Source organism: Sphaerodactylus townsendi, linkage group LG14 (genome assembly GCF_021028975.2).
Source record: "Sphaerodactylus townsendi isolate TG3544 linkage group LG14, MPM_Stown_v2.3, whole genome shotgun sequence".
NCBI lineage: Eukaryota > Metazoa > Chordata > Lepidosauria > Squamata > Sphaerodactylidae > Sphaerodactylus > Sphaerodactylus townsendi.
The window spans coordinates 42,170,341-42,196,896 of NC_059438.1; the positions used below are offsets into that span (position 1 = coordinate 42,170,341).

A 26,556-nucleotide genomic window follows, 5' to 3' on the forward strand; every position below is an offset into this window, starting at 1 on the left:
CACCAATAATTGGCCGGCCACAAACTACTGACTTACTGACTTACTGACTTACTGACTTACTGACTTGGTTGGTTGGTTGGTTGGTTGGTTGGTTGGTTGGTTGGTTGGTTGGTTTTTGTTTGTTTGGTTGTTTGTTTTTGTTTGTTTGTTTATTATTGGGTTTTGTATACCACCCTACCCCCGAAGGGCTCTGGGCAGTGAACAACAATAATCACATATATACAATAATCCTTAAATACATTAAAACAATTTAATACGCAGCGATCAGTAACAATGTCCGCAATAACCCTCATTAAAACCCTCCCAAAAGGGAGCATGTTACTTACTTACTTCATTTGTATCCCAACAAGAGACCAAAGCAGTTTACATTATTCTTGTTTCCTCCAACAGCCCTGTGAGGTAGGTTCGGCTGAGAGTGGGCAACTGGCCCAAGGTCACCCAGCAAGGCAGAGCGGGATTGGAACCTAGTCTGACCACTTTACCATAGTGGTTCTGAAGATTAAAGTGTGGGATGAAATGGAAGAGAGGAGAGAGGCAGGATATATTTGAAGTAAATCAGTATCTTTGCTCCCTACCGCACAAAACATTTTTTCTGTAGAAGTGGGACTAAGATGTTCTTGTATACTGGAGTATATCTCTTGTAACTCACAAGTGATCTCTTGTAACTCACAAGTGATCTGGCGAGGAAACTTGTCAGACTCTCGGACGTGGAAATTACAGAGACAGTAGAAATGTTCTAAGACAGTTTATTCCAGGTAACTGAAGAGTTACAATGCAAAGCAGGATCTGAGCTAGAGAGCTCAGATCCAGAACCTATATCCTTTAACCCCCCCCCCCTCCATTTCGCCCCATATCAAATGTCCACTATAGTTTCTACTACAATTACACTACAGAGCTTCAAAGGACCTGGGAACCTTTCATACCTCTTTGAAGATGGGCTGGCGCCAGGAGATTGCCAGGAAGGGAAGAGGGAAACAGGGAAACATTTGCAATTCACACACTGAAGATATTTGCTCAGATATGCACAGAGGAACAGCTAAGTATCAACTACACAAAGACCAAGATAGTGCATTTTAATGCCAAATTTAAGAAACTGAAATGGCAGTTGTTAGGTCATCAGATTGAACAAATAAAGTGTTTCAAATACCTAGGTGTGGTTTTCCAGTACAACGGAAAACCCTCAGCCCATATACAAACAGCCATACACACAGCACAAAGGAGCTCACAGGCAATCCTAAGATATTTTCGATCACAAGGGGGTGGATTTATTCCAGCGGCAATTAGATTATTTGAAGCTAAATCCCTGGCACAACTCACCTATGGAGCCCCATTGGCAATAATTTCGGATTTCACTCTATTAGAGAGAGTCCTATCCACATTCCTCAGAGCTCTTTTTAACACTCCTAAATGTACAGCTAATGTAGTTTTAAGACAAGAAGCAGGGTTGGTTAAAGTTGAGACAACCTTTTGGAGGCTTATTATCAAATACTGGCTTAAAGTCCTCTCCCATCCCATGGGTTTATTGCCTTTGCTTCTGGCAGCAACACCATATCCAAGCTGGCTAGAAAAAATAACACTTAAACTTACACAGTGTGGTTTGGATCCTGTACAATTATTGGAACTGGATCATTGCAGAGCAACAGCCTTGGTCTATCAACGGCTCAATGATATTGAAATGCAAACAGATTTCTCCTTGTTACCGGCGTTATATAAACCATTAAAATCTTGGACAGGTATCTCGGCTGCCCCTTACCTGTCCAATATAACATCTACGAAATGCCGCTGGGCCTTTTCAAGGGCCCGTTTTGACGCTTTTCCATCAGCCAATCTAATGGGCAGATTTCAAAAAATCCCACGACATAGGAGACTATGTGTTTGTAACTCAGGGGAAGTGGACTCTGTATTACATATTTTATTGCATTGTGAACTCCATAAAGGGGAAAGGGAGGCGTTAATTCATCCATTGTTTATCCAGTACAGAAATTTAACTAGAGTTAATTCCGACTCAGTTCTTGTGAGAATTTTGCTGGAAGACCGAGTTTCTCTTATATCTCAGCAGGTAGCTAAATTTTGTATGCTGGCATATAGTAAGAGAAGAACCATGTTGGGACCAAGAGCCAGACCACATGAGGGTGACCGTAAGAATGCTACAAGCTGATGATATTTTTTGTGTGGATTTCTGTTTCGTGGATTTCAGTGCAAATTCGATTGTTCTTTTGTTTGTTGTTCCTCCTTTTTCTTGTTCTTCTCTGCTCTTTTTTGCTGGCCTAATGGCCGTAATAAAACTGAACTGAAGTGAACTGAACACACAGCAAGACATCAAGGTAGTGACAGGCATGGTCCTGACAAACTGTCCCTGAATATTTCAGAAAGACCCTTGATTGGTGGGTTTCCATATGTGGCTATATTCCCTATGTCTGGAATTCAACTATCAGCATTCCTAGTTACATGAAGAAAAATGAAATTCAACACCGAGTCAGCCTAATTAATATCACTGCAAAATGTATGCTACATTTTTGTTAGAAGACTGGGTAAAAGCAAATGCGTCTGAGGATTAGGGAAGGATTCTTCACATGGAATAATCACATTTTTAAACCAACCTGTTGCAAAATATTGTGCGTGAGGAAACGGATACCCTATTCTGCCTTTGTGATGAGAAAACAGCTTTTCAGCTCCATAAATAGCAAGATTATGGGCTCTTAACACAATTCAGATCATATTTAGAACAGCCTCCGTTGGTCAAGTACCTAATGATCTTTCAGCCACCAGTTGTGTAAAATAGAAATGCATTCCAGCTCCTGTTTTTAATTATTCTTTGAAGAGTGTTTCCTCAAAACTCAAGTGTGAAAAATGCTTTTTGTTTCTCTCAGCCATCTCTAAGGCAGCTTCTGCACGGGCTGAAAGCAACGGTGTAAGGAATTCCATAGAAGCAGAAATAAAAGGCTTTTTGGGTGTAAAAGTCCGTTTATTAAGATATCTTAGAAAGCTCACATACACGTAGTGGCAGGAATGGCACTTCCCGCCAGAAGCACAGGTTATAACACCATTCACCCCATCCCCCCTTCCTGCTTCCCATGGGAACGGAGTCTTCATCTCCCGCGCAAAGATAAAGTCTCCGCCGATGCATCTGGCCCATCGCCCGGGCTGTGGAATGCACTCAAGGTTACTTCACCATCAACACCATTGAATCCTTTACAAACGGCTTCAGCCCGGTAAAACACCGTTTTGGTGGGGACCCTTCGCACAGGCGCCTCTGCCAAATTGATGCAGCAGCACTCTGTGCCTGCCCAAACGGTGTATTCAAAACTCGCTTGGGGAACGAGTTTTTCTGCAAACGCCAGCTTCCATCCGCTGCCATGCGAACGGCAGCGGGTGGAAGCCAGCGTTTCCCCCTCTCCTCCCCTCCCCTCCCCTCCCTGGCCCCAAATGCCTCCTTACCTTCTGCTGGTAGCCACGTCGCTCTGAGGAGGGAAGGTGACACGCCCCCTGGTCTCCGGTGCTTCAGCCGTCACTGCGGCCATGGGGACGTGTCCCCTTCCCTCCTCAGAGTGACGATAGAGCAACGCGGCTGCCAGCAGAAGATAAGGAGGCGTTTGGGGCCAGCATCTCATGGGGCCATTTGTGCGAACAGCCCCAGACCCTGCATTGGCATGATTAATGCCGATGCAGGGTCTCTCCCCTGGTTGTGCCTAACCGCCTAAGGCTTTTTCTGCATGCACAACTTACCACAGATTTTCCCAGTGGTCAAACCTTGTGTCTTGGAATATTTTCTGTGAAATCATTCCACATACTTCCATTCCCCCGCTCCCTTAGTTTCCCCCCCTCATCTCTTTGGTTGTGTTATTCCACATACTGCTGCCGAAAACATATAATTCCTAATGGTGGTGGGATATCATCCTGCATGTAGAAAAACAACCCTTTACTGTATCAGTCCCTTGTCAGTTAACTCCTGTAAAAGCAACTTTCCTTGTCAATTTCACTCGCTCCTAACTGCTGACACGTTGTCTTTTCACCTTGAGGTGACATTGCTCATTCTGGATGAAACTGACAAAGCTGATACAATTGACCAGGCTTAATGTGATAGAGCAGTGATGGCGAACCTTTTCGAGACCGAGTGCTCAAATTGCAACCCAAAACCCGCTTATTTATCGCAAAGTGCCAACACGGCAATTTAACCTAAATACTGAGCTTTTCATTTAGAAAAAACGGTTGGCTCCGAGGCACGCGTTACTCGGGAGTAAGCTTGGTGGTAGTCGATGGCTTTGCTTTGAAGCAACCATGCAACTCTTCCAATGGGTGAATCACAACCCTAGGAGGGTTTACTCAGAAGCAAGCCCCATTGCCAGCAACCGAGCTTGCTTCCAGGTAAAGGATTGCGCTTTAGTTCTTTGCATGCAAATCAGTGGGATTTAACAGCGCTTAACCTGCACTACTTCCTCAAAACTGGGTCTTAAGTTTAATGCTAATAATCGAGCCCAGCGGCCCAGGCCAGCCTAGATGTGTTGAGGGGGACACTCTGTTTGTGCGTGCCCACAGAGAGGGCTCTGACTGCCACCTCTGGCACCTGTGCCATAGGTTCGCCATCACTGTGATAGAGAATGAAGGAGGCGAGAGAGGAGAAAATGGCTGAAGGGGAAGTTGGATGACTAAATGGGGTTCAGTTAAGGGCCAAGTGCTTGGTGGGACGGAGGAATAACATGATAACACACTCAGCAGTGGCGTAGGAGGTTAAGAGCTCGTGTATCTATTCTGGAGGAACCGGGTTTGATTCCCCGCTCTGCCGCCTGAGCTGTGGAGGCTTATCTGGGGGATTCAGATTAGCCTGTGCACTCCCACACACGCCAGCTGGGTGACCTTGGGCTAGTCACAGCTTCTCGGAGCTCTCTCAGCCCCACTTACCTCACAGGGTGTTTGTTGTGAGGGGGGAAGGGCAAGGAGATTGTCAGCCCCTTTGAGTCTCCTATAGGAGAGAAAGGGGGGATATAAATACAAACTCTTCTTCTTCTTCTCAAAAGAAGATGGCTTGGAAGTTGATCCAGAGACATTGCTTGGGAAAACAGTGGAGGGGAAATGAAGGGGAAATGCTTCCGGAACCAAATGGAAGGGGGGGAAAACATGCAGAATTAGAAGAAAGAAACCCATAGCATTTGGTGGCAAAATTTGTTGTGAACAACTTTGTGTGGGAAAGGCCTAAAACTTGTAGACATGCATTGAGAATGAGGATCTGGGGTTTTTTGTAGGCCTGGGTGGGCTTACAGTTATCTATTGCTTGTTTGGAGAAAATTTGTGAAAACGATTTGTTGTTCATTTTTTGTGTGTGTGTTTGGTAAGGGGTTTAAGAAACACCTGGGGAACTCAGAAGCAGAAAACAGAACAGGTTTAAATTGTACGGCCCGTGCTTGCAAGTTTTTAAGATCTAAATCCCTGGCCTTTTGCTCAGAAAAGAAGGAATTTCAACTTAATGAAAGAGTGAACTTTTGCTTGCCAAAGCTGTGGTCTCCTGTTCCTTGACAACAAGCAGAGACTGCCAGCATTTTGTAGCTCTATACCTTGTGGAGTATTGTTTTTTTCCCACCAGACTTTAATGGTCCAACTTAAACATTTTTTTTCACTGTTTCAGTGTTGTGGTGTTTTAATATTTTGTTGTGACTGCAAGAAATGTTTCTTTTCTGAGGCAAAAACTGAAAGTGGGCAAACGTGTTGCAGTGCCTTGATTCAAGCATGGATGGTGATAGGGGAAACGAAATGTTGTTTGGGATACTCTTTACAAAGCTAGATACAGGGAGCTCCCCAAGAGATTAATCTCCATCTCAGCTTCCAAACTGGAGTATATTTGGGGGGCAGGGGGTGAAGCTTCTAGAAGAAGAAGAAGAGAAGGAGAAGGAGAAGAAGAGAAGAAGAAGAAGAGAAGGAGAAGACGAAGAAGAAGAAGAAGACGAAGAAGAAGAAGAAGACGAAGAAGAAGAAGAAGAAGACGAAGACGAAGAAGACGAAGACGAAGAAGAAGAAGAAGAAGAAGAAGAAGAAGAAGAAGAAGAAGAAGAAGAAGAAGAAGAAGAAGAAGAAGAAGAAGAAGAAGAAGAAGAAGAGAGTTGGATTTATATCCCCCCTTTCTCTCCTGCAGGAGACTCAAAGGGGCTGACAATCTCCTTGCCCTTCCCCCCTCACAACAAACACCCTGTGAGGTGGGTGGGGCTGAGAGAGCTCTGAGAAGCTGTGACTAGCCCAAGGTCACGCAGTTAGCGTGTGTGGGAGTGCACAGGCCAATCTGAATTCTCCAGATAAGCTCCACAGCTCAAATGGGAGAGCAGGGAGTCAAACCCAGTTCCTCCAGATTAGAGAACACCTGCTCTTAACCACTACACCACTGCTGCACCTTCTACAGAGCATCAGGCTGTAATCTTCCTGTTTCTATCCCCCCCCCCCCCATTCTAACTTCATTCTTTCTGAAATCTGCTTTGTTTTATTTAAGTTTTTAAAAAGAAGGCTGTCCGAGCTTGTTAGCCAACTGACTGGAAGGATTGCTGGGTATATTTTTTTTCTCTTGAAGTTCCCGCCCACACTAACCTGATTATCCTGCTGTCAGTCCCTATGGCAGTGATGGCGAACCTATGGCACGGGTGCCAGAGGTGGCACTCGGAGCCCTCTCTGTGGGCACGCACACACAGAGTTTGTTATGTGGGGGTGGAAAATCACACACACACCCCCACACACACACATCTGGGCTGGCCTGGCCCACTGAGCACGACGTGCGCACACTGCGGTGAGCAGGGAGGACTCGGCTAGTGGGCCTGGTGCCTGTGATCCGGGTGGCTGCTGCCCGAGGGGCGGGGGGGGGTGCAGAGGAGACAGAGATGCTAGAGAGGCACAGAGTGGTGCATGCAGGACTTGCTGGAGGCTAGAGCAGGCTGCCCCTTGCTTGAGTGGGTGGGGCGGAGGAAGAGGGAGCCAACCGGTTTTTTCTAAACTAAAACCTCAGCATTCAGGTTAAATTGACGGGTTGGCCCTTTGCAATAAATAAGTGGGGTTTGGGTTGCAATTTGGCATTTGGTCTTAAAAAGGTTCGCCGTCACTGCCCTATAGGCTCTATTTTTCCTGCATTTTTTTCTTGTTCTGACACCAGGGTTTCCTTGAAGGTTTCCTTTCGTATCAATAATTGCTATAGAACTCTAATGATCTGTTGTTATGACGCTATAAAATTTGAATCAGAAAAGTAATAAATCATTATAGCACCATAAACGATGCATTGTCATTATGTATTTTTAATATCAATAGAACAGCTATATCCATGGAGAAAAAAACAGCATAAAAGAGGCTGTTTAATCCCCACGGTAACCATGATGACAGTGACCCCAAGACCCAATGTAAAGTCTCTGAAGAACACTCGTGAAACGGAAAAGTCAGAAATAAAATCTACATAGAAAGTATACCAGAAACTCCCATGTATCGGAACTCCGTTGCCAAAATGCGTTCCTCAGGCCCCTTCCACACATGCAGAATAATACAATTTCAATCCACTTCCACGATTGTTTGCAACTGGGTTTTGCTATCCCGCACAGCAAGACCCAGCTGCAAAGTGCATTGAAGGTGGATTATTCTGCATGTGCGGAAGGGGCCTCCAAGTGGTTCAGCAGTGGAACATTTGTGTTGCGCGCAGACACTCCCAGACAGCAGGTGTATGAAGAACCGATACCTGAGACTTTGGAGAGCGGCTGCCAGTCTGAGTAGGCGATAGCCCTCCTTTGTTCTGGCCATGTGCTTCGGCCAGCCAGCGATTTGCCCACCCACCTCTCCCTGGGTTTGTCCGGTTGTTGCATTTTTCTGTCATAGCCGTTTGGCGGTGGCGCATGGGTAATGATCTGGAAGTGCCGATGGCGGCAAGAGGCAACCGCCCTGCCGAACTGGCAAAATGGGGATCACCTCTTGCCAGGAGCATCCGCCCGGCAGAGCCCTTCAGCGGAGCGAAGTCCAATACAGGGCATCCGCCCATTGGAGCTTTGCTATGAAACAGACAGGCCAGATCAAGACCCATGCTACGCCTCACTCTTCTGTTTTTGGTTGGCTAATAAAATGGCTATGGCCAAATGTTTATCCCAGCAAAGTGTCCAGTGTGGTTATTGGAGAGGATTCACCCTGGTGGTTCCCACCCTCAGAAGGCAACCGATACCTGAGACTTTGGAGAGCGGCTGCCAGTCTGAGTAGGCGATAGCGACCTTATTTATTGATCTCCATTTGTATCCCTCTTTCCCTCCTAATGGGAATCCAGAGTGGCTTGCCTCATTCTCTGTTTACAACAACCCTGTAAGTCAGGTTAGGCTGAGAGCATGTGACTGGCCCAATCTCACTCAGCAAGCTTCTGTGAAAGAGGGGAGCTTCAAACCGGAGTCTTCCCAAATCTTAGTCTGGCACGCTAACCCAGGGGTGGCCAGCCTATGGTGCTCCAGATGTCTGTGGACTACAATTCCCAATTGGCCATGCTGGCAGGGGCTGATGGGAATTGTAGTCCATGGACATCTGGAGCACCATAGGTTGGCCACCCTACGCTAACCGCTGTCCATGCTGGCTTTCTCTATACCACGCTGGCTCAATTCAAAGAGCTGGTTTTAAGGGTCAACATGCATTGAGGCCAAGTTTTATGAAGGACCAACCATCTCTTCCCATCCTATCCTACCCACTGTTTAACATCTGCCCCACAAGCCCTGCTTTCTGTGCCCCTTCCTGCAGACATGACTGGGCTTTTTTCTTTGTTAGTGGTGATCCCTCAACTGTGGAATGCCCTTCCCTTGAAGTTTGCCTTGAGCCTTTGTGGCTCCCTTTTAGACTCGGCGCAATTTTTTTAAAAAATCCAGGCTTTTAATTAAGAGGTTGATCTTTTAACATTGTACAACGGTCTGCGTCCACCCTGAGAATATTTCCCCTGAGAGAGTTTTAGCACAAGAGCCAGCATGCTGTTGTGGTTAAGATGATGATGATGATGATGATGATGATGATGATGATGATGATGATGATGATGATGATGATGATGATGATGATGATGATGATGATGAAACCTTTAATGGCATATATATAAATTATACAATGGAAATCAAAATTGACTGGTAAAAAAGTTTTTAAAAAAACAAGCATCGTGAAAGCTGGAATATTAAGCCACTGAATTGGGATTGAGTCTGCTAAGCATTTGGGAACGTTCAGTGATGACAACACACAAGAATCTAGCAGTTTGTTCGATGGTAGCAGTTGAGTTGCTGTCTAACAAGAACAAAGTTTTGACAGCATCTGTAGTGTTGCCTAGATCAGCTAAGAGAGGGTTAAGTAGTCTTTCCCGCTCTGCATGTATAAAGGGCAGTATAATAGAACATGATGGGCCCGGTTTTCTTCAAGACCAGGATTGGAGGTGCAAAGATCTATCAGAGGATGGGAAGATGGGGCTCTCTGTTGTATCGTCTGGTAGAAGGAAGAACATTGCATCTGGCTAAGGTGACAGCGCGTCTCAGAGTGGGCTCATGTAGAAGATGTAGATGGTTAGCAGGAGTGGGAAAACGAGGCAAAATATGCAGATGGATTGGAGAGCAGGTTTTATTTGCTTGTGCCATCAGTTTCTGGTAGTCCTGCTCAAAGAGTCTTTGCTTTATGAGACGGTATATCTCATTAGCAGTCAGTCGTGGTTAAGAGCAGAGGACTCTGATCTGGAGAACTGAGTTTGATTCCCCATTCTTCCACATGAACCCTGCTGGGTGACCTTGGACTAGTTGCAGTTCTCTCCGAAATCTCTCGCCCCCCCACCCCACCTCAGAAGGTGTCTCTTGTAGGGAGGGGAAAGGAAAGTAACTGTAAGCTGCTTTGAGACTCCTTACAGGAGAGAAAGGCAGGTATAAACGCCAATTCATCTAATAACAATAATAATTTTAATCTGCTTAATGTTTTACATTTTTTACGCTCAGGCTGGGTTTTAATTAACAACTTTTATGCTGCGGTGCGTTTTTAATTACGTTTTATTTTGTAAGCCACCTCCGGCCAGTCCCCTGGAGAGGTGACATAGAAATTCAATGAATAAATACATAAATAATTTCCCACAGGTATTGCAATGAGCATTTGCTGTGCTCCCCTCACATGTTCTGGACGGGTTGGGGTTCTTGGGAACGTTGCACGGCCCAGTGCGGAGGAGGCATTCAGGCCCGTCACAGGGCGTGTGAGAACGGCCCGGACTGTCCCGGCTGCAGTGTGGTGAGTAGAATTGGCTGGGGTTTGGGGGGAGCCTGTTTGATATTCATAGGAGCCTGTTAAATGTGGAAAGTATTTGTAAGACGCTGGACCAGGGGAATGCTGACACAGATGGGTGGTGGCAGAAAAAGGAAAGATCTTCATTCAGGGGTGTAACGAAGCAAACTGGAGCCCTGGGCAAAACCTGAGTTGGGTGCCCCCCCCTCCCCATGGGCGGCCACCCCACCACAACCAAAACATTTTTTTGCACCAGGACATTGGTGCCTGCAGGGGGTGCAGTTTTAGACATATCAGCACCAAAATTTCAGTGTATCATCAGGGGACTGTCCTTATGCTACCCCCCAGGTTTGGTGAGGTTTGGTTCAAGGAGTCCAAAGTTATGGACTCACAAAGGGGGTGCCCCACCTCTATGTTTCCAATGGGAGCTAATAGGAGATAGGGGCTACAGTTTTGAGGGTCCATAACTTTGGCCCCCCTGAACCAAACTGCACCAAACCTGGGGGGGTATCATTAGGTCAGTCTCCTGATGAGACCCTGAAAGTTTTGAGACTGTGCCTTCAGAAATGCCCCCCACCGACCTGCAACCCCCATTGACAGCAATGCAGAAAACTCAATGCAGAACAAATATTCTTGGGCAAATTTCTGGGATGTTCCTGAAGGGGTTGCATTTTTTGTGATGTATCGGCACCAAAATTTCAGGGTATCATCTGGAAACTGTCCTGATGGCACCCCCAAGTTCGGTGCAGTTTGGTTCAGGGGGTCCTTATGGACCCTCAAAAGGGTAGCCCACATCTCCTTAGCAAAGAATGGGGGATGGGGCACACCCTGGGGCACCCCAGCTAAAGAAAGAGATCGTGCCCTGTCATATAAACCAGCCACAGGTTAGCTTCTGAGAGCTGAAGAAATCAGGCTAGCCTGGACCATCCCGGTCATGAGGGTCGTCAACCGATCTGTTTCAAAACGGGGGCCAAGAAGTTAACGTGGTTGGCCGGGTCACTGACTTCCATGTTCTGATCTGAAGCAGCTGGCTCCTTGGTTTTGGGGGTTAACTATGTGATTGACAAAAAAAAATCCTGAAGATTTTTCCTCCCTTGTGTAGTTAGAAATTCTGTCTTTTGCGTATTTCTTTTTGGTGTTTTTAATCCCATCCTTTCCTCAAGGAGCTTGTGGTTTTTGTGTATATAGCCCCCCCCCCCCATCCTCACAGCAGCCTATGACAGTGATGGCGAACCTATGGCACGGGTGCCAGAGGTGGCACTCAGAGCCCTCTCTGTGGGCATGCACAGAGTCGCCCCCACCACACGTCTAGGCTGGCCTGGACCGCTGGGCTCGATTATTAGCATTAAACCTAAGACCTAGTTTTGGGGAAGTAGTGTAGGTAACCCTGTTAAGCGCTGTTAAACTAAAGCATGATCCTTTACCTGGGAGTAAGCTAGGTTGCTGGCGATGGGGCTTGCTTCTGAGTAAACCCTCCTAGGATCGTGATTCACGCATTGGAAGAGTTGCACGGTTGCTTCAAGGCAAAGCCACCGACTACCACCAAGCTTACTCCCAAGTATCGCACACCTCGGAGCCAACTGTTTTTTCTAAACAAAAACCTCAATATTCAGGTTAAATTGCCGTGTTGGCACTTTGCGATAAATAAGTGGGTTTTGGGTTGCAGTTTGGGCACTCGGTCTCGAAAAGGTTTGCCATTGCTGGCCTATGAGGTAGTTTAGACTGAGAAATGAGGTCTGGGTGGAAAGGGAATTGAACACATATCTCATGAACACGCTCTGAAACAACCAATCCGTGACTCCATACTAGCTCTGGGAGACGCATTTGCAAGGTTTTGAGCATGATGCTCTTTCTTCTAAAGGAAAAAAAACACCGTTTTCCAATCTCCCTTGGAGAACTTTTAAATCTGAATGCCAAATACGGGTCAGAGGAAGAAGTCATTACACAGGAATTCGCAAGGCAAGTTCTGCTTTGACCTGTAGCTGGTTTATATTAAAGGGTATGATTTCTTTCTTCAACTGCTATAATTACGAATCTCACTTTGAACCAGCTTTAAAAGACCATTTGTGCGAACCGTATATTTAGAACTAAAAGCCAAAGATCATGAGCTGTATTGCACTAGCCCAAAGGCTTAAAACAAGACGTCATGCGCTCCAGTGAAACATCAATACTGCATTTAGTGCTCATTCGAACACAGCATTTTCATCTAATTCTCAACACAGCCAGATCTGTACACGTTTAGATCCAGACACTGGAGCCATGAAAAGACAATGCAAATCATTCTGCCAATCTTTAGAAAACACCAGGTTTGCAGGGAAAAAAATCAAAATCTAAGAAATAATAGATGGGAGGGAGGTTTAAAAAACCCAAAATAATAGAAGCAGTACCTGTAGCTTTAAGAAACGAATGTCATCAGTGGCCACTGCTAGGCAGCCTCAACATTATTGTCAGCCTTCAAACTTTGGTAAAAGGCAGCGGAAGAGCTCTCTCGGCATTTAAGGAAGGATTCATCGGGGTCAGGTCCAGCAACAACCACCAGGTAACGTGATACCTTTTTTCTTTCATGATTCACCCCGGTTTGACTGCTTGGTGCTGCTCAGTGACAGTCATTTTACAAAACCCAGCGTGGTGTAGTAGTTAGGATTCCAGATTAGAGTCTGGAGAGGCACGTTCGAATCCTCACTCTTCTGTGAAAGTTCACTGGCCTTGGCCCAGCCACACATTCTCAGCCTCACCTACCTCAGGTGAGAATAAACTGGAGAGAACAAGGATGTGATCTGCTTTGGGCCTCCATTATGGAAAAAGGCGCACTATAGATGACGGAAGCGAATGATAAATATAGTTGGAGTTGGGGGCAGGAGGAAGGAAGGAAGGAAGGAAGGAAGGAAGGAAGGAAGGAAGGAAGGAAGGAAGGAAGGAAGGAAGGAAGGAAGGAAGGAAGGAAGGAAGGAAGGAAGGAAGGAAGGAAAGGAAAGGAAGGAAGGGCCAGTTGAAGGAAGGACAGTTGAATGAAGGACTGAGGCCGGACGAATGAGGGTGACGGACGAACGAGCCAGACGGACGGGCAAACGGAAGGAGAAAAGGAAGGAGGGAGGGAGGGAGGGAGGGAGGGAGGGAGGGAGGGAGGAAGGAAGGAAGGAAGGAAGGAAGGAAGGAAGGAAGGAAGGAAGGAAGGAAGGAAGGAAGGAAGGAAGGAAGGAAGGAAGGAAGGAAGGAAGGAAGGAAGGAAGGAAGGAAGGAAGGAAGGAAGGAAAACTGAGGATACGGGGGTTGCCAGGTGGAAGGAAAGAGGAAATTGCAAGTGAGGCAGTAGGGGGGGAAATGAGGTGCCCTATGCAAGTACTCGTGGGTTGCCCTTTGCCGGTGGCTGGAGCTTTACAGCTGGGCCCAGGCCATTGGCCGGCACTGTGTGACAGTTTATCCCAAGTGCAGGCTAGAAGGGAGAACTGAAGACGGGACAGATAAAGGTAAGTTGTCTGGCAGTTGAAGGAGAGAAGGAAGCAGGGAAGGGGAAGACGACTAAGGGGATTTCAGGGAAGGGAAAGAGAAAATAGTCGAGGAAGGCAAGGTGAGATGCCCTCCTCAACTACTTCCCCCCGCCCCTCAGTTATTTATAGATGTCACTTGGTTCTGTAATCAGAGCAGTTTTCAAATGCAGTGCAGTGCCTAATGTGTGTGGGTGAAGTGCAGGGGCATACCTGCTAGATATGATCACCAGACAGCTGCGGAGAAGAAAGCCACACAGTCCCTCATCACAAATGCCCACCACCCCCACCCGTCAGACACAGGCCTGACAGCCCCTTAGTGAATGTTATCATGAAGTTGTCCTTTTTAGATATAGCCATGGAAGAAATCTGTCTAAGGCAGTGGTGGTGAACCTATGGCACAGGTGCCAGAGGTGGCACTCAGAGCCCTCTCTGTGGGCATGCGCAAACAGAATGCCCCCCCACCCCCCCACACACACATCTAGGCTGGCCTAAGCTGCTGGGCTCGATTTTTAGCATTAAACCTAAGACCTAGTTTTGGGGAAGCAATTTACCGGTAGGTAACCCTGTTAAACACTGTTAAACCCCACTGATTTTCATGCGAAGAACTAAAGTGCAATCCTTTACTTGGGAGTAAGCTCGATTGCTGGCAATGGGGTTTGCTTCTGAGTAAACCCTCCTAGGGTCGCGATTCACCCATTGGAAGAGTTGCACGGTTGCTTCAAAACAAATTCACTGACTACCACTAAGCTTACTCCTGAGTAACGCACGCCTCAGAGCCAACCATTTTTTCTAAACTAAAACCTCAGTATTCAAGTTAAATTGCTTTGTTGGCACTTTGCGATAAATAAGTGGGTTTTGGGTTGCAATTTGGGCACTCGGTCTCGAAAAGGTTTGCCATCACTGGTCTAAGGTGTTTGACGATGGTTTGTGAAATCAAGACGTTGGCCCTGGAAAAAGCTGCGATAGATACGGCTATCTTGATTGCTTTCACCTTTATTACAGTCAATAAATGCTTTCCCTGCAGGAATATCAAGCTTGCAATACCAGCCCCTGTGCAGAGCTGAAGAAGACAACGCCGTGGACTCCGTGGACTCCAGTCAATATCTCTGACAGCGGAGGGCACTACGAGCAGCGGTTCCGATACACCTGCAAGGCACGACTGCCTGATGCGAGTTTACTGGATGTGGGAAGGCAGAGGATTGAAATGCGTTACTGTTCCAGTGACGGCTCCACTGGATGTTCAACAGACGGTGAGCAGCTGAGCCTGTCAGGATTGGTGTGTGGAAGATGCCACCGGCAAGAGATTCAGCTCTCCCTGCAAAGGTCCCCTCTTGCCTCCCGTTATCTCAGTTTCCTACACGCGTTGAGGCAACAGGTCCTTAAAAATAAAGGGAAAGCATTTGCGGAACAGCAAAATCCACTTGCCAACGATTGTGAAAGTGGTTTGAAAGAGCATTATTCTGCCTGTGCGAAAGTGCCCTGAGTCTCTAATTCTAATAAGGCTGGAGTATGCATTGTTGAAGGCTTTCACGGCTGGAATCACTAGAATGTTGTGGGTTTCCTGGGTTGTGTGGCCATGTTCCAGTAGTATTTTCTCCTGACGTTTCGCCAGCATTTATGGCTGGCATCTCACAACATTCTAAAGACTGGAGTAATTACGTAGGATTGCATTGGGAGGCGGATGGAGGGCTGTCTACAGATGGTGTCTAGGCTGGTTGCTGTGGAGTTCAAGAATCAGAATCCTTGACCTCATATTGTTCCCTCAGCCCAGTATTTTAGGGTCTGTCCAGGTTATTTTTCTGTCCTATGCACCCATCCGTTCCTGATGGATACTCTGTAGCCCTTAGTAATGTCAGAGGAGACATCTACCGGTATTTCTGCAGTCTCCCCTATAGCAGGAACCTCTGGCTGAAATGTCCCTTGAGGCTGTCTTCTCGGCCTGTTTGTCAAAATGACGGTTGGAATGGTTTTCCGGAGGCGCCAGTTAAATGTAAGCTATCTCAGTTAAACGTACGCTGTCTCAACCTGTCCATTATTCCTCATCCTTGACTCTGGGCCAGGAGAGAATAATGCTGTTTTGTTTTCCAGCAGTTTCTCAAGACCTGTAAGTACAGCCTCCCAGAAAGCTGGCTTTTCCCTTCATTAAAGATGGGTGGGGGATTGCTATTTTTATGACAGTCTGAAAATGGAAATAAATCTGAGGATGGAGGTTAAGGCACAGAAGAATTACTGCAGGGTCCCAGAGACTTGATAGATGAACCAGGAAGACGAGGTTCAAACTTCACCTTTGCCATGAACCCGGAGTGGCTCCACTCTCTCATTCTCAGTTCTGTGGTGGCGGTTTGTGAGCATGACTGAGATAGTGTATATGAAATGTTTGGGATGCTTGAAAGCACCATATATCATTTACCCTTCTGGGATTCTGTTAGGGATCTCTGGATGACCCGGAACCAGGGGGATAGAAGTGGTGTTCTTTGGCAAGGGAGCTCAGTTACAGAGTTGCATCTTTCTAACCCCATTGGCTTAAGTGGACTCAAGAAATAGTCGCTCTTCTTAGTTTTGCATTGTACGACTTGTGAGCCAGTCCGGGTTGTTACCTAGAACCAGGGGGCATCCATTGAAAATGCTGGGGGGAAGAATTAGGACTAATAAAAGGAAACGCTTCTTCACGCAACGTGTGATGGGTGTTTGGAATATGCTGCCACAGGAGGTGGTGATGGCCACTAACCTGGATAGCTTTAAAAGGGGCTTGGACAGATTTATGGAGGAGAAGTCGATCTCTGGCCACCAATCTTGATCCTCCTTGATCAGAGATTGCAAATGCCTTAGCAGACCAGGTGCTCGGGAGCAGCAGCAGCAGAAGGCCATTGCTTTTGCCTCCTGCACGTGAGCTCCCAAAGGTACCTGGTGGACCACTGGAAGTAGCAGAGTGCTGGACTAGATGGACTCTGGTCTGATCCAGCTGGCTAGTTCTTATGTTCTTATGTTCTTATGAATTTATTTTTAAAGTAGCAATGGGGGAAATAACTCCGCTCGGCAGTGCGAGAGGCAGGCTAGGTGGGATCTTTTAGACAGCTATACCAGAATTGGCTTTTGAAACATTCCACAGAGAATACAAAGAGACCAAATTGAGTTTAAATATTTTTATAAGTTTTTGGTGCAAACGTTCATACAGTGAGACATAGAGAAGCATACACACAGTTCCTAAGTGATATAAGCAGGGAGGAAAAATAGGTTTGGCTGATAGATTGGGAGGGGGAGCAATGGGGACTATACGTTACCTAAGTTCAGCTGAAGAAGTCTTGAAGAAGGCAAGGATTCCTATGCCAGCATGGAGAGCGGGAGCCGGCAGCAGCTGGAGCCAGCCTGGAGAGCCAGCATTGAGAGCCTAGAGAACCAGCTTGTAGAGCCAGCATTGAGAACGTGAAACTTGGGGTGTGCTGTATTTTTATACCCCTTAGCATAGTTTGGGGCGGGAGTAAGTAAGTTTCTATTCCTGGATTTTCTGGGTTTCCATGCTGGGATTGCTGGACTGAGCTAATCAATGGCTCATCTATTGTTTCTAAGTCCCGAGATAATAGAGCCAATTGTTTCTTGATTGGATCAAGGAAGCTCTGAATGGCTTTGAGTATCTTAAAAGACTCTGCCCAGGTATTTAAATTTGGCTGAGGCTTTGAGTGAATCAGGAAGGGATCGTTTGTTAGGGAGATGGTATCTAAAGGCAGAGGAAATGCAAAATCCTTGTGACAGGGAGTATCCTGGAGTCATTGTCTTCTAGCAGCTTGGCGGGATGTGGTAATCAAGATGCATGTCCATGGTCCATGAGGCTTCCAGATTTTATTGACTGGAGTAAGTCATTCACTGATTTAATCTTGCAAGAATCTTGCCCACACCACACCTTTTGCCTTTTGCCTGCTTTTAGGTGGACACTCTGCTACACACACACAAAAATATGAGAGTTGGCATCTGCCAGTACATATTGCAGGAACAATAATATGAAATCCAAATTTCAATAGAGCGGGGTGTGAAGGGTAGGGCAACAGGGTGCACTTCTGAATAAGTGAGTGCAGGCGAGGGCTGCAAGGTTTTTAAAAGCATCTTTTGATAGATCCACCCACAAAACTGGATCAATATCCAGTTTAGCTGTATGTTTGGCTGTGTAAAGGTTAGGGTATGAAGGTTAAGACCATACAAACAGATGTGGGAGAGGAAACATTCCTTTCAAGTATTGGCGACTATTTAATACTGGAAGAAAGTAAAACCAGAAGAAAGTGTTAGAAGGTGTAGACATGTTTTTGATTGTTTACTTACTGTTTTTACTTCTTTCTTTTTTGTCTGTTTTGAACTGATCTTTGTATATTATGTAATTATATTAAGTAACAAAGAGCCCAATGAAGTCACCTCTTTTCTTTTTCTGGGAGCAGCAGTGGCGTAGGAGGTTAAGAGCTCGTGTATCTAATCTGGAGGAACCAGGTTTGATTCCCAGCTCTGCCGCCTGAGCTGTGGAGGCTTATCTGGGGAATTCAGATTAGCCTGTACACTCCCACACACGCCAGCTGGGTGACCTTGGGCTAGTCACAGCTTTTCGGAGCTCTCTCAGCCCCACCTACCTCACAGGGTGTTTGTTGTGAGGGGGGAAGTCTCCAGCAGGAGAGAAAGGGGGGATATAAATCCAAACTCTTCTTCTTCTTCTTGAGTCTGGCCTTTTTCTGATACAAAGCAAGAACATCGTTAAATGTTTAGGCTCTTTGTCTAGAAAAGTAGGGCAATAGAGAACAATAACTGATAAGGTGAGGCTGGGCCTTAGTTCACAGGACGTCAAAGGGTGGGATACTGACATCTTCCAAAAGGGTGGGATACTGACATCTTCCAGGGCCCTTGCCTGTCCTGAATGTTTTGGGGAAAGAGATGATCCCCTCCCTATACAGTGATTGATTGATGATGGTTGCATTTTGGGGTGTGTTCTTTCAAATGCTGTTCTGATGTAACCTATAAAAATAAGAAACTGCGTCCATTTTGTGTGGCTCCTCTGATGCTAGCTTGCCTGTTTGTTGGCCTGAATGAAATATCTCTTTGATTTTATTCCCTGTTGGCTTGAGATTTTTGGGCTTAATTCTCTTAACTCGTAACCCCGCGGTAACAAAGGCAAGGAAAATTGTTGTCCCTCAGTATCCCAGTGAGGTACATAATGTCTCTCAGAACTATTTTGGGGTAGGAAATAGCAAGGGGGAGAGCCAAAGCCCTTCTCCACTCCTCCAGACTATGGATTTGTTTCAATCCTGTTTCTTTTAGGTGATATCTTGCACTCTGGACGTTACTCTGCGCACACCATTAATGGTGCTTGGTCCCCCTGGTCTCCGTGGTCCCAATGCAGCCGTGATTGCAGCCGAGGCATTCGGAACCGCAAACGTCTTTGCAACAACCCCGAACCAAAATATGGAGGCCTGCCCTGTGTGGGGCCCTCTCTGGAATACCAAGAGTGCAACATCCTTCCATGCCCAAGTAAGAGACTTGCAAAATTGGAAATATTTCACCAGCTGCATGTACTTTTTTTGAATGCATAACACATTCACTTCTCTGTTTTTTAAAAGCTGCATTTGTATCTGTGTTGCTATAGCTTTTAATTCCTATTTGTAAATCTAGGAGCAGCAGTGGCATAGGAAGTTAAGAGCTCGTGTATCTAATCTGGAGGAACCGGGTTTGATTCCCCGCTCTGCCGCCTGAGCTGTGGAGGCTTATCCGGGGAATTCAGATTAGCCTGTGCACTCCCACACACGCCAGCTGGGTGACCTTGGGCTAGTCACAGCTTCTCGGAGCTCTCTCAGCCCCACCTACCTCATAGGGTGTTTGTTGTGAGGGGGGGAGGGCAAGGAGATTGTAAGCCCCTTTGAGTCTCCTATAGGAGAGAAAGGGGGGATATAAATCCAAACTCCTCCTCCTCCTCCTCCTCCTCCTCCTCCTCCTCCTCCTCCTCTTCTTCTTCTTCTTCTTCTTCTTCTTCTATTTTTTGATTTCTGAAAAACAGCCATCTTTGTAAATCTCATTGAACGCATTTTGGAGTGTGGCAGCATAGACAATAAATCTGTTTTGTATAGGATATGCATCAAAATAGCCTGGCCGAGTGAAATGTGGGAAAGAACAACCGGAAAGTTTCTGACTTGCTTTGACAGTTTGCACTACAAGAGAAATCCGTGCTGAGAAAGTGCTTGCTTACACTTCCTAATGCCTCACACCAATATATCTTCCGTTACACCAAGACATTCTGCGGAGAACTCTGCAAATCTGAAACCACACAGAGATACCAATTAGGTTGTCGCTTCCTTCCTCGCTGGGCCAAGGTCAGAAAAGAGGACTTCCAAACAGTACTGTGGTAGTGTGGAGAGATGCCCCTGGGAAACAATTAATTTGTCACTACAGCAACACACAAAGGGTACCTCACATTTTGTTCATTTTGTCCTTTGGGGCCAAACGACACAATCTGTTTTTAAAGCTTGCATGAGCTGATCTAACTGAGGGCGGGGACTCCTGCCCCCCACCCCACACATTTTCCCTGCGTTGAAATGGCCTCAGTGGGGATCATTGGCAAAAGTTTAGAACCAGGTGGACTTATGCAGATCAATCCTTGTGGGGCTGTTTCAACTCAGTGAAAAGGAATTAGGGGAGGGGGGAACCCTGCTCCTCCCTGCCCCCGCCCCCATGTCACTGTTCTGGACTGATGTGCTCCTATTGTGGGAGTTTGCCCCACAGAGAAGTGATTAATACACTAATTAAAAGGGTAAAAGGTAAACGTAAGTACATTTAGGATAGGAAAGAGGGAGAGACAGCATGCTGCTACCTTTCTAGGTAGGAAGAGTCTCTTTTCCTAGCTTCTGAGAAGGAGTAGGGCAGACCTGGGCATTATACGGCCCGCGGGCCACATACGGCCCGCTGGATGACCCTGACTGGTCCCCCTGCCTTGCCGGGGAGCGAGGCGCCTTTGAAAGCCCCGCAGAAGCCGGCAACCAAGGCAACCGGCTTCTGCTGGGCTTTCAAAAGCACCAGTCGATGAAAAAAGTAGGTCAAGGGACTTAAGTCTCCCCACTTGCTTGATGGTCACAGTGGACAACTATGCAGGTAGGTTAAGCCTATATGATTCTTTGTGCCAAATAGTGTTGTATGCAGAACTGTTGCCACTGATTCCAAGTTGATCTGTGCACCTGTCTGTCACTTATCAGCCCCTATTATGCAGAATTGAGTTCAGCCTTTTGGCCCGGCCCTCCACAATATTTTCTGTTTCTTATGCGGCCCCATGGAAAAAATAATTGCCCACCCCTGGAGTATGGTATTAGACCTGAAAGTATCAGTCTAAGGACAGACAAGAGGTGACCCAAAAGGACCTTTACAGCCTTCTCTAGCTGACTGCTTGCCTGTTTCCAGCAGCTGCTGTGTGACTGAAGTAAAAGGAGGTTACGCTCACAGAGCCCAGAATGACTGTAGTGTCGATGGCTTTCATGACCAGAGTCAACTGGGTGTTGTGTGTTTTCCAGGCAGTCTGGCATAGCCAGCCATAGATGTGGGCAGAACGTTAGGAGCTAAAACATGGCCACACAACCCAGAAAACCCACAACATCCAACATAGGCTCATTCCGCACATGCAGAATAATGCACTTTCAAACTGCTTTCAGTGCTCTTTGAAGCTGTGCGGAATGGCAAAATCCACTTGCAAACAGTTGTGAAAGTGGTTTGAAAACGCATTATTTTGCGTGTGCGGAAAGGGCCTTAGATTCAGCAGCTGATTATGCACAAGATATTTGCTGTGTGGCGGAGGCAAATGTCCACGGTGGCAAGATTTGTTGTACGGACGTATTTCCTCTAGCCCCGCTTCTACATCTCACTCTATCCATGGCAAGCAAATCCACCTATAGCACAACTTTAATTTTGCTTCGCTGCCAGAGCAGGACAGATTTGCCAGCGGGTACAACTTTGCTCCGGATCTCATCCCTCCACCCGCAGCCAGTCCGCCTAGTCTTGCCCACATTCCCTGGTGCTTATGTGTACGCTTTCCCTTTTGCCTCCCTCCCTGTTGCCGACTACTTCCTGTTTCTTGTCCTGCCATATCATTTCTATGCTCATGGCCTCCCCACTCCTGCATATCTTAGATAAAAAATAACTAGTGTGGCCCAGCCACGCGTTGCTGTGGCTTATTGTGGTGAAATGGAAAAGGAACAGTAGCAGCAAATCAATTGCAGAGGCCAGCAGTACGTGCTCATGCAAACACGCAGCCTGATACTGTGCAATGTCATTGATGTGTGTGCCCGCATTCCTTGGGGGGTGGGGGAATGGAAAGGCACCCCTCCCACACATCTAGGCTGGCTGGTCATGATCCTTTACCTGGGAGTAAGTTTGGTTGGTGGCAATGGGTGTCGCTTCTGAGGAAACCCTCTGAGGGGCGCAACGCAGCCATTCAAAGTATGTCACAGTTGCTGTACCGAGTTTACTCCTGAGTAATGCGTACCTGGTTTTCTTAACTGTAACCGCAGTATTCAGAGAATCTAGGGTGCCTGGCCCCTCCCTCCCGTCCCTGGCATGTCGCCCCTCACTCTCTTCTCTCCCTCACTTCTCTTCCCTTGCATGCCACCCCTCCCTCCCTTCCCTTTTCCTTCGCTAGGGTGGGTGGGTCATATCAAGATGCTGGGCCCCCTGCCTCCCCTCCCTTGCATGCCACCCCTCACTGTCTCCCCTCTCTCACTTCTCTTCCCTTGCATGGCTCCCCCTCTGTCTCTTTCCCCTCCCTCCCTCTCTTTCCTTGCATGCCACCCCTCCCTCTCCCTCCCTTCCCTCTCCCTCGTGTGAATGTGTGCGTATGTGTTTCACTTCCACTCGAGTTACTGCCTATGTACTGTTTCCACTGCTCATATCTGGCCATCTGAGCGAACATTCTAAGCAGCACGAACATTCTAAGGGTGACAGTTACACACAGGCAGCTGCATGTCCTTCACCAGGGAGAGCCAGGAAAAGGTGTTTTACCTGGGCCAGGTGTGAAATTTCAGGTATGTGAACATCTAAAAATACTCTCGTCTGGCTGACTATAGTGGCTGGGAATTTTCAGGGGCCCAGCAGTTACTGAGGTATACTGTCATCAACAAAAACACTGTTAGCTTTTTATATATATAGATTAAATAACCAGACTGATCTACTGACATGGTCATTTAATTTTTTAGATCAATAAATTGATACTAACACTAACAAAAGTAGAAATAATAAGACTAGTCGATCAGTCCAAACACCGGATTTGCCCCTTTGTTTGATCAACAAACTAAAACAGTTTTAAACTCAAGCAATCAGTGATTCCAGACCGCACTGGGAAAACCCCACTGGTCTTGACTGTAACCAGGTGTTTCCTCAGAGGTTGTTTGCCCCAAGTTGGGAAATGATTTTTCCCGCTGCTTCCCTCCAGCATTGTGACGCATCGGTGACGCTCCCAGGATTTCTTCTGCTTTTCTCTGATCTTTTGGGGAAGACTGAAGCAAAGCCTGGGTAGCTTCCTTGAGGGTGAAAAAGTTTGGCATTAACTAGTGCTGCCACAGCAGCATTTTACCACAGTAGCCATTACATCTCCCTGCTGTCTTTCAATCAGCAAGTTAATCACATTTTATCAACATACCGTTATACCGAAGTATGGATCAGGTTCTCTGAATTTCCTGCCTTAATTTTTTTTAAAAAAAGGACCTCTCTAGCCCTTTTCTTTGCACAGATATATAGGGATAAGCATGTGTCCGCAATGAAGTGGGCTAGAGACTGACTTTAAAAAAAAATAAGAAATGGGAATATCGAGAACCTGATGCATGTTCTGGTATAGCAGTATATCACTATAATGCTCTTATAGGAGGAGCAGCAGTGGCATAGGAGATTAAGAGCTAACCTGGAAGAGCCGGGTTTGATTCCCAGCTCTGCCGCTTGAGTTGTGGAGGCTTATCTGGGGAATTCAGATTAGCCTGTGCACTCCCACACATGCCAGCTGGGTGACCTTGGGCTAGTCACAGCTTCTCGGAGCTTTCTCAGCACCACCCACCTCACAGGGTGTTTGTTGTGAGAGGGGAAGGGCAAGGAGATTGTAAGCTCTTTTGAGTCTTCTTCAGGAGAGAAAGGGGGGATATAAATCCAAACTCTTCTTCTTCTTTTTCTTCTTCTTCTTCTTCTTCTTCTTCTTCTTCTTCTTCTTCTTCTTCTTCTTCTTCTTCTTCTTCTTCTTCTTCTTCTTCTTCAATGGCTGGTTAAAAAAGAAAATAAAGAAACCCACTGTGTGAATGCCTTGTTACCACTGTGCTGTGTGAGTAGCCACGGCAACAACAGGGAAACGGCACACATCTGTCACCTTGTAGAAAACATCGCCGTACCTCAGCTTCTAACATAATGTGACATAAAAAGTCTGTGATCCAATTTCCTGGCTTTTTTTCCCCTTGACTTCAAAGCTGACATGAGGGCTCTGAATGTGATCAGAGCAAAGATGCAGTGGAAAGGAGTTTAAAGTCCACACTGAGCCATTTACTCAGTCTGAATGCTTTCCTCTGAAGCTATTAGCCACATACAGGGGAACTTTATGAAGCAAATGACAGCTGCGAGGGATGGGGCATGATTTAGATCAGGGAAAGCGTTTCAAAGGCCCCTTCCACACACGCAAAATAATGCATTTTCAAACCACTTTCACAACTGTTTGCAAGTGGATTTTGCCATTCCGCACAGCTTCAAAGAGCATTGAAAGCAGTTTGAAAGTGCAATATTCTGCATGTGCAGAATGAGCCAAAGTGTTACAAAACTGGGAGATCTCATCCTGGATTCCCAGATCACGTTGGGCTCTCCCTTGCTTCCTGTTTGGAATTTATCTTATTATTGCCCTTTTTTGCAATCCTGTTTCAGATTGGATAATGTCGCAGCCTCTATATATATTTATCCAGAAAAGCACCCCTGAAGCTCACTACAGAAACATTTTGAGATCAGCACCTTGGTTTGTGAAGCATTCAGCAAGGACAGATGTGTGGAAACAGTCGATTCCTTCTTTTTTTTAATCTTCCTATCCAGGGCTAAAGTAATTGGCATGCAGGCAACATATAAACAGTCTCTGGATTTTTGTTTTTGAACTGGATAGAAGGTGTGGGCGGCTGCCTTCCTTTGTTGAGAAGTATGTGGTATGGGGAGAGAGAGAGAGACCCTTTGAACCCTGTGTCTTTTTTAATGCTGCATGTACGAGAGGCCTCTTTGAAGGGAAAATAGAAGAGGGGGAAATGTGTAAGTGGCCCATTCCCTCTTCCTTTGCCAGTTGCAACCTTTATTATTTATTTATTTTATTTTATTTTTCAAATTTATATCCCGCCCAACCCCCGAAGGGCTCTAGGCGGCGGACAACACAAAATTCAAATACAATAAGCATAAAAACAATATATAAATTAATCACTAAATAACATATTTAAAATGCAGCAAATTAATACATGATACAACAATGCCCGCAAAGTCCCTCTTAGACCCTCCCGAGGGGGAAAGAAAAAGAGTGGGTCCTACAGATGGAAAGGACCCTACCTATAAGATGAAAAGGAGGGAGGGGGGCACTTTCAGCGGCTGGACACCCCAAAAGCCCAGCGGAACAACTCCGTCTTACAGGCCCTGCGGAACTCACCAAGGTCCCGCAGGGCCCAGATAGTTGGAGGAAGAGTGTTCCACCAGGCAGGGAGACCCAGGGCAGTAAAAGGTCCTGGCCCGAGTGGGAAAACCAGCAGCATCATGGAGGGCCAGGGACTGTCAGCAAGTTGGCCTCTGCTGGCGCCCAGAAGGCCTAGTAGGGACGATAATGGGGTCATATGGGTGTGTCACGGTCCGAAGGTATAGAGGAGTCCCCGGACCGCTTGTCAAAGCCTTGTAAATGTAAGCACCCATACCTTGAAGATGATTTGGAATTCCAACGGGGAGCCAGTGCAGGCTGACACAATATAGAGTCGAATAATGGTCATGGAAGGTGCCCCCTGTGAACAAAGCGGGCCGCCGCATTTTTGGACCAGTTGCAACTTCAGGATCAACCTCAAGGAGGTAAGGCCAGCGTAGTCACGAGTTACAATAGTCCAGCCTGGAGGTGACGTTGCATGAATCACTGTGGCCCGAGTCCGTGTGGGAGGAAGGAAGGGAGCCAGCCGCCGGAGCTGTGACGAAGATGGTAAAATGCAACCCAGGTTATATGGGCCACCTGGGTCCTCCATTGAGGAGAGGCGAATCCAGGTGGACCCCAGGCTCTTGCAAGCGGAGGAGGCCGGCGCCAATGAAGGCCCCCCCTCCCACACCAGCTGACTGAAAATTCCCAATCTCCCCCCACCACCGAGGCCAAAGGATCTCTAGGTCTTAGATGGATTAAGTTTTAACCTCCTCTGTTGTAACCAACCAGCTACCGCCTCCAAACAGTGCTGTAGAGGCTGCAGAGGCTGACTACCGTTTCCCCCCCTCCATCAACAGGAATGAGCTGAGTATGCATCAGCATACTGATGACAGATCAGCCCAAAGCTCCGTTAACCCAGCTGAAGGCAAGGGGAGTGCATGGAGATGTTAAATAACAGTTAGGGGACAGTAAAGGCGCTCCTGAGGCACCCCACAATGAAGTAGGGACCTCTGAGGGAAGCTTGGTCCCCGCACCACTACTTGCTGACTCAGGCCCGGAGAAGCAGAGACAATCCATTGAAGGACAGTGCCCACTTTTGAATGCAACCAGGCGGTGCGGGTCAAAAGGTGAAGTGATCGACCACATCAGCCGCTGCGGGTCAGGAATCTAGCAATACCAGCAGCGCTGATCGCCTCGGTCAAGCTGCATACCGGGCCGATGTCTGTGACAGCG

At 46.9% G+C, this 26,556-nt stretch overlaps 1 protein-coding gene across 1 annotated transcript in view; it reads left to right on the forward strand.

Annotated features, from left to right (window-relative positions):
- SEMA5A (semaphorin 5A) overlaps positions 1 to 26,556 on the forward strand; it is a 119,620-nt gene that overhangs the window by 74,500 nt on the left and 18,564 nt on the right. The window contains exons 11-13 of the mRNA XM_048515374.1: positions 10,077 to 10,224; positions 14,731 to 14,956; positions 18,999 to 19,208. Coding sequence (XP_048371331.1) covers positions 10,077 to 10,224; positions 14,731 to 14,956; positions 18,999 to 19,208 — 584 coding nt within the window. The remainder of the gene's footprint in view (positions 1 to 10,076; positions 10,225 to 14,730; positions 14,957 to 18,998; positions 19,209 to 26,556) is intronic.